The 10893-nt window shown below is 40.6% G+C and overlaps 2 protein-coding genes across 3 annotated transcripts; one reads left to right on the top strand and one right to left on the bottom strand.

Moving 5' to 3' along the window:
* Positions 1-181: 181 nt before the first annotated feature.
* spc24 (SPC24 component of NDC80 kinetochore complex) lies at positions 182-4127 on the top strand. 2 transcript variants are annotated; one of them, XM_080905772.1, is made up of 6 exons: positions 182-316; positions 810-984; positions 1148-1292; positions 1373-1477; positions 3729-3805; positions 3907-4127. In XM_080905772.1, the coding sequence occupies exons 2-6, from the start codon at positions 819-821 to the stop codon at positions 4011-4013; spliced, it is 600 nt and encodes a 199-aa protein (XP_080761898.1). In that variant the 5' UTR covers positions 182-316; positions 810-818; the 3' UTR covers positions 4014-4127. The 2 variants fall into 2 exon arrangements, with proteins under 2 accessions (XP_080761898.1, XP_080761899.1); XM_080905773.1 differs by lacking the exon at positions 182-316 and adding an exon at positions 392-410.
* A 1977-nt stretch (positions 4128-6104) lies between these two features.
* On the bottom strand, positions 6105-9054 carry s1pr5a (sphingosine-1-phosphate receptor 5a). Its single transcript, XM_080905556.1, has 2 exons — positions 8888-9054; positions 6105-8208 (listed from the first exon to the last, which is right to left on the bottom strand). Exon 2 carries the CDS (start codon positions 7908-7910, stop codon positions 6774-6776), a length of 1137 nt encoding a protein of 378 aa, XP_080761682.1. The 5' UTR covers positions 7911-8208; positions 8888-9054; the 3' UTR covers positions 6105-6773.
* Positions 9055-10893: the final 1839 nt, after the last annotated feature.

Here is a 10893-nt window from a genome sequence, read left to right as displayed (position 1 = left end):
GGTTGAAAGTGTATCAATACACAAAACTTGTACCTTATTCAATTCCTCATGCAAAGCTGTTTTAAGAGGTCGACATCTGCAATGTTAAATGATTAACCAGCGTGTTAAAATCACTTAAAGTGGGAAATTTAAAGTAAAATTACAACAGGAATTTCTGTAAAGTCAAGTAGTCCTCACATGTTTTGTCATTTGACTGGTGTACATTAGGGGGCGGTATGAGCTTAAGGCCGGTCTGAAAGTCAGGCTACTACCAACGAAGAAGAAAAGAAGCGGCGCGCTCAGCGGATGAATTTGAATCCTGGAGGAGTGCTAGTCGGTATGTTTACTGTTCTAATTTGACCTCAAAACATGCTTCTTCTTTCCATAGCCCTGTTGTTACTTGATTGACATACCCTGGAGGATATTGTTGGGCACTCGTACTGTGTTTGTTAGCATTTTTAGAGCATGCTAGCTTGATACGCAACTACCGTTCAAAGGAAGCTTTGATTCGTAAACGTAAACAAGTCTTTATGGGCCTTAAAATTTCACCTATAGCGCTTAAAATGGAAAGTAATGTTTTCTAAACTTTTTAACGTACAGTTTGTAACAGGAACGTATGTCCAAGAGCGAAAATAATCTCCTCCCCTTGTTAAACGGAATTATCAAGATACTCAAACTTTACTTTGTGTTATTACACAGTCAGACTAACTCATCTGGGTGTTTCTCACAGTTGCATGTTTACCCCTGAAGCTTAATGAGTCTTCATAAACTCTTTCACAGCATTAGCCGACATGTTTTCACTTTAATGTAGTATCTTCTTTGCTTTCTAGCTGCCCACTATGGCTCAAGGTCATAAATTTCAAGACTTGGAGGAGACTGGGGAGGCTTTGGTGGGATTCATCAACAGCAGTCAGCCTGACAAACTGAAAGGACTGAAAGATGAGCATCAGGCTCTTTTTGATCAACACACAGAAACAGCGAAGATTGTCACACAGATTTTAAAAGGTAAGCAAACAGCCCGTTTGTTCCTTTTACACCATCGTGTGCATTTTCATGGGCACATGAATCCAAAGGGAAGGCTGTGAAATTTTGTGGCACTCGTGTAAACTGTCTGTGTCAGAAAAACTTCATTGTATTCCCTCTGTGTGTCGCTGTCCTCCATCCTCAGATTTGGCTCAGATTGAAGAGAATGCAGGTCAGAGGCTGTTGGACATGGAACAGGAGAAGATGCGAAGGGAGAAGGAGCTGGAGAGCTTGGAGGAGCAGCTGAGGCAGTGCACAGCGAAGAGCCAGATCACTGACTCAGAATTACAGTATCCTTTTTTATAGGTGTGTTTGTCGTGAAGAAAAACGGCTATAAAACAAGTCCATTTTATCCTGAACCCTCCTCCAGGTTTCTTCAAAAAGAGTTGGAAAGTCTGAGAAACGCTGAAAATGAGCTCGAGATTCTTCAGAGTGAAGTCGAAGAAGACACCACCGAGGTCATCCCTTCAGCAGTGTGAGTGTGGTACGGGTTTCATCTCAAATAAGATTTAGACAAGTCTAAGAATATATGTGTGTGCAGTTGTGCATCAACAGTAAAAGTGCAGATGCTCTCAACTTTACATGTTACAACAACATTCAGTGTGAACAGTGAAGACAATCTGGATATTTTTTAATTCTGGGATTTTTCTTTAAATTCTTTCAACTTTTTTATCAGGATGGATGTGAGATGGTTCTTAAGTCATGTTTAAGTTATTGAATTCTCAGAAATGGTTCTCATGGTCTGGAAAGTTCACTTTTTAATGTGTGTTTGACTTGCACAGATGGATGGTAGTGGTGGTTCAGTTATGCAGTCATTCCAAAAAAAGTCACATTAATGCATAAGCAAGCATGAGATTAGAACTGTGAGCATGTGTTTCTTTGACCTTAGTTGCTGAGGTAGCTAAGTAAATCATTGTTTTTCACGAGCAGAGATCACCCCAAACAGCAAAAACATGATCATAAAATTCATCTTGCCTGACACACCAGCTTTATGTCACAATCTCACTGTGCTGTGCATGCCTAACAGGCTGCACATAGAGCAAAGTGTGAACATCAGGGTTTTTTTTTGTTTTGTTGTTGCATTCTAGCATCAGCATTGCCCTATAAATATCACAGAGAGAGGAAAAAAAGCAGCAGGCATGCCTGTAGTTGCCAGAGATGTGCACAGACCTCTGCAAAAATAATTTCTGTTTACCTTTTTATTTAGCATTACAATATTCAACCATTAAAGGTGATTTAAAAAAAATCACTTTACTGTCAAATATTTAATGCAATGAAGACACATCTTGACAGTCAGGATTAACAAATAATCAGTTATGACAATAATCAAAGTTTTGATAAAGTTAAATGGAAGAGGAAGTGAGTTTGTTGCCTGTGGGTGTTTGTGGAAATCTTTCCTCTGAATTTGCTGCAAACCTGCACTTCCAGTTGACTGTTTTTGTAACTGCTGTGCTTCTCCAAACGGTTGCCTTTTAATGTTGCCCGGGCTTTTGACAGCTCTGGAGTAAACAGCATTTCTTATTATGCATACTGGATATGAATGATCAAAGTTTGAATATGCTTATATCAGCTATTGAATTAAGGCTTTACAAAGAACATTTTAATAAATAATAAATTAAAATAGTCAGGGAGTATGACAAATAAGAGGGCTCATCTCATGCACCACCTGGTATAATGTTGGCTGAGCAAACTTGCATTAAATCAACACTGGTTACACTTAGCTTGGCAAAGCTACCTCCTATTTCAGAGCAATCTAATGGCTGAGTCACACAACAGCAGTGTTCTTACGTCTATGTCGTTGACTTCCTATTGATTTTTTTTCGCATTCTGCAACTTGTGGTGACTGAGTTGCGATTGCACGGTTCACCTGATAGGGGGCAACCTTTCTCCAAACAGTTGCACTCTGACTTGGACTGACCGCAGTCACTCAGAGAGATTGTTGAAGGTTTGCAGATAACTATCTGATTTCTAAATACAGATTGCTCACTGCAATAATTAAATATCAATTTTTGTTAAATGTGAATTTGTCTATGTAGACAGCAACAGTGATTTTTGAAGTTGTATTACAATTAATTGGTGTATTATCAGAAATAGATTGCATGTAATTGCCAGCTTGACCCCATTCAGTATCAGACTGATTGCAGACTGATGCTGTCTAATGGCAGGTTTGAGTGTCAGTGTTGGTATGTTTGATAATATCATCTTTCAGCAAAAAATAACTGAAGGGAGAGAACTTCAGTTTTATCGCATTGGATAAAACTGACAAAGTTTAACTTTGAGCACATCATTTGCAGTTGAAAAAGGTGCTAAATCACAATGTAAGGTACTGCAATAATCAGCAGATCCAGAATGTTAAAAATCTCAATATTATTGTATCTGATTATTCCCACCTCGAGTATTTCACTTTTTATATGCTTTTTAAACAATGTTGTGAGTTTGAATAATTACCACTATGACCAGATCTTGATGGGTTTTTTTTTTTTTTTAATCAATTGTTTTTTTGTTTTTTTTTATGGTATCGGTACTTCCTTTTGTTTTTATATTCTAACCCTTTTATGGTACTTCCTGTTAAAATAGAAAAGGCAACATGTCTGTCTACATGTCTATCATATCTGTAAAGAGCTTTAAACGCTGCACTGTGCAGGCATGTAATCAGAGATGATCTGAAGCACTGTTTGTGAATTCTGTTTATTCTTGTTTCTTTTCTCTCTTTTTTTTTTAAACAGATACGTGGCTCAGGTCTACTACCTAATAACCAAGATCAAGTGGGAATATGACACCCCGGCGAACATTTTAAAAGGAGGTACAGTCATGTTTTCTCATTTTTAGTGTACCATCTTCTCTCTACTTGAAGTTTGGTGTTGATGTGGCTTCAGACCATCAGCTTCTTTCCTTACATTGCAGTGCACTATGGTGCAGACCTGGCAACCCCCATCAACATCGACACCACCTCGCGCTCTCGCATTGATGTAAGCGACCAGCTTTGGGGCTTCGTCAGCACCGAGTGGTAGCCGAAGGACGGATGTGAAGTAGTCAGAGGTGTTGAGTGTGTTATTTTTGTTTGTCTGTGGAAGTGCGTGTTCTGTTCTCGTGTTTTTAAAAATTAAAATTGTCACACCCTTGGATTTGTGCCTTTTTTGTTTAGTGCCTAAAATGTTGGTCGGGGTGCCCTCAGTCTAATGTGTTTCAGTAATGAGGATGGGATGAGACTGAGTGGTTTGACGGTCACTAGATGTCGCTGTAGAGTGTCATCTACAGCTTTTCTAAATGTCTTTAGAGATGGCATTTTGCTTTACTGAGTTGTATAGTTTAAAGATTAAAGGAAAAGGCTGTTGACAGATTTAAAAAAAGATTTAGAGGTTAAATCAGTAAATAAAGGTTTTCATTTTTTCCCCTTCATTAACGTCACCATATCAAGGTAGTCTAATTAATTTATTATAAACTGGGTGTCTTAGTATTTAATTTAATAGCTTTACTTTTCAGTGTAATTTTATTATCAGAATCTAGTTTGATTTGGCAATCACGCTCATCCTGTAATTTTAGCTCTATTTAGTTTTTATTGATCACCTTAAACATCCAAATAAAAATATCAACTTTAGTTATTTTTTTGAATTTTCCCCTCTATGTCCAGTCTGCAGTGGCTGTTGTTGGGCCTTTCTTTTTCTTTTTCAAAAGTAAAACATGAACTACGAGGCCATTAAAATCCCCCCAGCATCATTTATATGTGGCTTTGCTGAACTAGCAAGTTGTGCATTTACAGCAGGAGAAAGATTTTCAAATATAAAGTATCCTGGTTGCCCACGCATGACACTGTGGGTTGTGTTATATACCCTCAGGCCTTCTTCTACAAGAACTAAGTCACCCCTTTCTTTGCAGGATGGTGTTTGGTTTAGAGTGGGCAGGATGACATATACAGACTTAGGGAGACATAAATTCACAGCTACCAGAATGTGGTTTCCTTACGGTAAACAGAGCATTAAGCGCACAGTTCTGTTTTTTTATTTCTGCAACTTCATCGATACCTCTGCCTCAGCACACATCATTCGGTGGTTTTGGCAAGTGGTTTCCATGGAGGTGGGGTTTTGTCACTTAAGCCCGCGTTCCAGTGTAGTATTCTTGAGCTTTCCTTTGATGATGTTTGAGTAGGTATTTGAGCTTTCAGTTCTGCCGAATTATTTAAGCGATGCTTCTGTGTAACTTGGTAAATGCTCCACTTATGGTCAGTTTAGGTATTTTAGTATCAATTAAGTAGCGGCGTGATAATTTAAGACCAGCTTTAGTAAGTAACGGTGTTGTTTCGTCTCAGAGTACCAGAAATGTGTCGAATCAAACACAAAGTGCTACAAGCACATCATTTATTGCGTGACTTCACATTTTTCTCCATGTACAGTAGGTGGTAGAGAGGTGACATTTTTAAACCTGTCTATTACTGACTTTTTCTTATATCTTGAGTTGGTAATTTTATTGTTTTCCTATTGTATATGTCAGGAAGTGCCAGGTATAAGTAGATATTTTCGTAGCGAGAAACAGGAAGGATGTCGACCTCTTGTGAGACTTGTGAAACTTTAGAAGACGCAAAGACCTCGATGTAAAAATCGTTCACATATTTTTATTCAGTGCACTTATAAAACCATCATAACTTAAATGACAATTATACAAAAAAATACTACGCAAGTAGGTTAGAAGTATTTACAAAGTATACAAAAAACTGTAAATATATATTTTACTCTCATTAATGTACAGTATTAAAATAATTACAGAATTAATTCACCAGGTTGCACACACTCTGATGGGTTGTGATCGGTCGCTACTGTTACTGCTGCATCAGTTAAAGCTGAGGGGGGAAAAAAAGTTTACATCATTTCATCAAACACAACGAGCTCGAGCTTTCTCCAAAGTCCACAGTAAAACATCTCACTGCCACATACTGCTCTGTCAAACCCAGAAGGCGTCTGCAAGCCTCCGCTGTCAGCTTTTATTGCTTTTAGGTATTCATCTTGTGTCGCTACATATGTTAAAAGGACCTCCAAAGCAGCGAACCACCCAGCTCAGCCCCCCCGTATGACGTCCTCTAGGCCGCTGAGCGTATGATGTTGGCAGAGGAAAAGGGGGGGGGGGGGCTCTACTGAGCATTGCCACTGACCAGAAACTCATATGGCAGAAATTACATGGGTTTGGCAGCAGCTTTGCAGGGTGTGGATGCTCCACATTTATTACAACATATCATTATGTGCTACACAGGCTGAGGAGAGATAAGGATGAATCTCGTGCTTTGGCTTTGGTTTCACTCTATCAAAATGCATTTATGTGAAACATCTGCACACACTCTTTGATTTCTCTGTACGTGCAAACACTGCTAAGTGCTCAATCAGAATACTGGCCTTGTTAAGAAGTCAAAGGAAGAAAAAAACTAATGCTGTTTTTGTTGTTGTTTTCCTACATGAAACTTAAAGCTACTATTTAAGGCACTGATGTTTCTGTTAGTCACTGTCACACTTTTATATGAATTGTGAACATAAATGTTTATATTTTTACACTGAATGCTTAACTATAAAGGTATTTCTCCCTGTTTGGACATCGCCACAAACATGTTGCACATTCTTTAGATGAGAACTGAAACAATGTCAGAGTGCACAACACAAAACTTCAACTTCTGTTGCATAGTCGATAATGCGTCTTAGTTCATAAGGGGTAATCGAATCACACACTAGAGGCAAAGTTCTTAGTCCGAGTGCTTGCTGTCAGTGTTAATTCAAGAGCGAGGCACAGTGTCATGTCCTGGATATCCTAGGATAAATGGCTTTAATCGTCGAGGGTGTAAAGTTACCGGAGGAGACTGTCGTGTCCAGGCCCTCCAGCCTGTGTGAAGCTGCATCCGTCTGCGTCTTAGTGGTGCTACAATCCAGGAAGGGCATCCCGATTTTCTTCACCTGCCCGTCTTCTGTCATGAGACAGGGTCGGCAGAGCAGCCTGATGATGGCCCTCCTCATGTCCTTGCTGGTCAGGGTGTAGATGATGGGGTTAAGAAGAGAGTTGATCATAGCGATGCCCAGGAAGTAGTCTGCCTTATGGAGCACCTTGCACTTTCCGGTTGGGCAGGAGAAATCCAGCAGGAGGAGGATGAAGAGAGGCAACCAGCATGCGATGAAGACTCCCAGCACTATGGTGACTGTCTTCAGCAGGGCCATGTACTTCTGGGACTTGCGGTAAAGACCTTTCCGGTGCGGAACCGAAGCGAGGCGTTGAGTGTTGGCCTTGACGATGCGGAAGATGCGGACGTACAGGACCACGATGGACATGAGGATGGCGCTGAAGATGGTGATGCAGAAGAGGATGTAACTCTTGGCGTAGAGTGGCAGGACTGTGGAGCACTGGTCCAGTTTACCCATGCAGTGCCAGCCGAGGACTGGCAGGACACCCAGGAATACAGACAGCACCCAGCTCGCTCCAATCAGAGCGAACATGCGCCCCTGTTTATTGCCCTGGTACGGCTTCATCCTCACCATGGTGACATGGCGCTCGATGGCAATGGCCAGCAGGCTGATGACGGAGGCGGCCAGCATGATGAACACACCACCTTCACGCAGGAAATACATCACAGGTGTCATGTTTAATGTGTGGACACCAGACGTAATGATGTTCACCATGTAGGTGAAGCCTGCGAGCAGGTCAGAGAGAGTCAGATTGCCCAGTAGGTAGTACATAGGAACGTGGAACTTCTTGTTCTTCCATATGGCCAGAAGCACCACAGCGTTTTCTGCAACAATGAGCAGACAGACCAGCAGGAACGCAATGGCCTCGGGTTTGAGTCCATCTTGCTGGTACTTCTCATTGTCGAGCTTGCCCACGTACCTGTAGTGCTCTGTGATGATAGTCTTGTTCTGGTACTCACTAAACATCACAGACATAGTTGCAGAGGTAAGCCTCGGGGTAAAAGATGGGGCTGCAGCAACACAGGCAGCACGTTGTTGCGTTTCCCAGAGATTTTTTTTCTTTGCCTTTTCTGATTTTAGGTTAGATCCACAGATGAGGTGTCATACAGTCCTCCACCTGAGCATTGTTTCTTCTTTCGGAACTTAAATATGCAGGGTGGAAAGCCTTCCTTTGATGCTATCACTTAGGATTTCCTGTGGTATGACAAAGTTTCCTCCAAAAATCAAAATATTCAATGCTTGGGGCGCGCACTAGGAGGCGATGATAGCGAACCTGCATAAAACAAGAGGAAAAAGTAAACGTGAGACGTGAAACAGCGGAGGAAAGGAAACAGGGGATCACTTAAACTCCAATATTCGAAAATGCAACAACAATAATAAAAAGACTACACTCGATTGGAATCACATTAATGACTAATGAGGACAGGAAGTCTCCAGCGGGAAATGACCATTTACTGTAACAACTTCAAAATAGTTGTAATGAATTCATCGGGGGAAATGGTTTAAGCTTGAATGGAAATAACGAGGAAGCTGTAATTGATCATTTTCCTTAATTCGTTGCAGTAGAAGCTATAATTTTCTGCTTTTTAATTTCTTAAATTAATGTTTTCTTTCACCGCTACTACACATAAAAACTTCAAAGTGGCTCCCAGCTCATAGAGAGCCATTTGCCATTCATGCGTAAATATGCATTAACCTTTCCAAACCTACAAGTCCTATAGATAACATAATTAACCCTGTGCTTTTTGTATTTTATTTCATTTACTTTGCCATTTATTTATTTAACAACTAAGTCTAGCCTTAATTGCCATACGTAAAATAAGAGCTGGCCAACACACGATATGAAGTCAAAATGAACTACACTGATGAGTTTTAAAGCGAGTCATACATTTTACGCAGAATAAAAAGAAACAAACTAAAAAAAAAGTTGGAGAATAAAAACTTTAACGCACCTTAAAAACGTTGAAATATCCAGTAAGAGTTTGAAATGAGCCCTTGGCAGGAGGAGAGGACGCAGGCTCTGCGATCACAGCGCACTACAGCCACACGCGACTGTGCTGTGGGAATAGAGGAGGGCAGGACTGAACTTGCTGCAGTGGGTTGGTCTACGACTCTTTGTTTCAACGAGATTTTTTCTCCCTCTTTTGCCTGACCCCTTCATTTTATATGTATATATGTATATATATGTGTTTGTTTGTTTTTGCCGTTATGATAAATTGCACCTCTAAGACAGATTGTTTCTGTTTTCACGGCAACACAAGAAGAGGAAGAGAGTGGGATTTTTTTTTCCACCTTATCAGTTTGTCCCCAGGGTGCAGCTACGCGCTGCTGTAACAGAGCTGCCAAGTGGATTTTTTTTTTAATTTCAAGTGTGTATGGAAGTGTGGCTCCGTCCTGCTCCTCTGGTTTTGTCTGATTTTCTCCTTCACTCGCCCTCTCCTCTCTCAGTTCCCCACAGTTCATAAAAAATAGAGACTCCGAAAGGGAACTCAAAACTCCAAAGTTAATTTGTCAGTGGAAAAAACAGTCATTCTGTGCAGCTGGATCTGTTTAACAGTCCAGAAACCCCAGATTTCAGAAAATAACTCGGTCAGATAGGCCTCGGCTGTAATTATCTTTTAGCTCACACATCAAAACTCAGCTTTTCTTTTTTTGGCCAACATGTCATCTATAAAGCATTACAAAAATCCCTTTCAACCATGTGTTTAGACAGAAACATGTTTCTGCTTTGAGTAATAATTCGTCTCTGATATGGGTTTTCAACACACACACAAAGTTTTTGTCCTTCTCTGTCATTGAACAAGCCCGACTGTTTGTACATAGAGACATTTAAGTGTCTGCCATACATTACTCACTTCCAAAACACAGAGAAAAACCCATAACTTGTAATATCTTCCGTTAAAATTCACACATCTCACACCTTTCATCCAGCCCTCTATCATTCACTCAACTGATTTGAAACTGCAGAAAAGGGAAAAACTTTCTTCTCTGCATGAAATGTATTTTAACAAGCATTTCCTGAAGTGACTGCCAGCTACAGATGACAGAAACCAGCTTACTTATGCTTAATTTTTTCTTCTTAAGCACAAAAACCACCAAACATGCAAGGTTTACAGCTATTTCCTTTAAATCAAAAATAAAACAAGGAACTTGAAATCAAGCGTCTTCTTCAAATAATTGGAAGCTAAATGTCATTTTGATGTTCTGTAGACTGAGCAACCAGCAGTATGAGTCCCGTGGCTCTTCATCTTCATTCTGAGCTGCGTCTCCAAACAGAGGGCAGCTTTCATCGGGAAGGTTTTGAAATAAATAGACTTCACTTCACTCTTTTTTCAGCTTTATGAATTCACTAATTGATTGTTTTCTTTACAATAATGAAAGCGTATCATTCCCAAAACCCCAGGAGGAGTGGACTTTGTGCAATGTGAGGGTGGGTGAGCAAAGGACTGGACTCTCTAAACAGGAAGCTGCTTCATTGTGCCTCGAAAGGAGAGGGATATCCTTGAGAAAAACACAGATGAAGTCACTGGTCGGAGATGACACACGGTGAAGCCACGCTGTGACTACAGATTGACGTGCAAACAACTCTTAGTGCATCTTACTCATTTCCAGATTTGAATGACTAATTTTAGAGGTTAATGAGGCCTTAAGTGGCCTTTGGCTGCAGAATTTAGGGTCTAAAATAACTAATACAGGCTTTATTTGTCATTCTCTTATTCCAGCCTCATCAGTTGCACACCTGCTGGTCTGGGGACTCTTTTAACCGCCTTAAGTGATCATGCAGTTGGTGTCTGCCTGGGCTGCAGTCGAACGGTGCCCCTGACTTATCTCTTCCCCTGCTTCCTAAAGCCCACCCAGTGATAACCAGGCTGAAGCTCTCCTTGTGAGCCTTGTCAGTCAAATGGCAGTTAGACCCCCGTAGTGACACTGTGACAAGTTCTCACTGTGCTGCCACTGA

This window comes from Rhamphochromis sp. 'chilingali' (genome assembly GCF_963969265.1).
Source record: "Rhamphochromis sp. 'chilingali' genome assembly, chromosome: 15".
Classification (NCBI taxonomy): Eukaryota; Metazoa; Chordata; class Actinopteri; order Cichliformes; family Cichlidae; genus Rhamphochromis; species Rhamphochromis sp. 'chilingali'.
The sequence above is the reverse complement of the archived record's forward strand: the minus strand, read 5'-3'. Positions and strand labels throughout refer to the sequence as shown.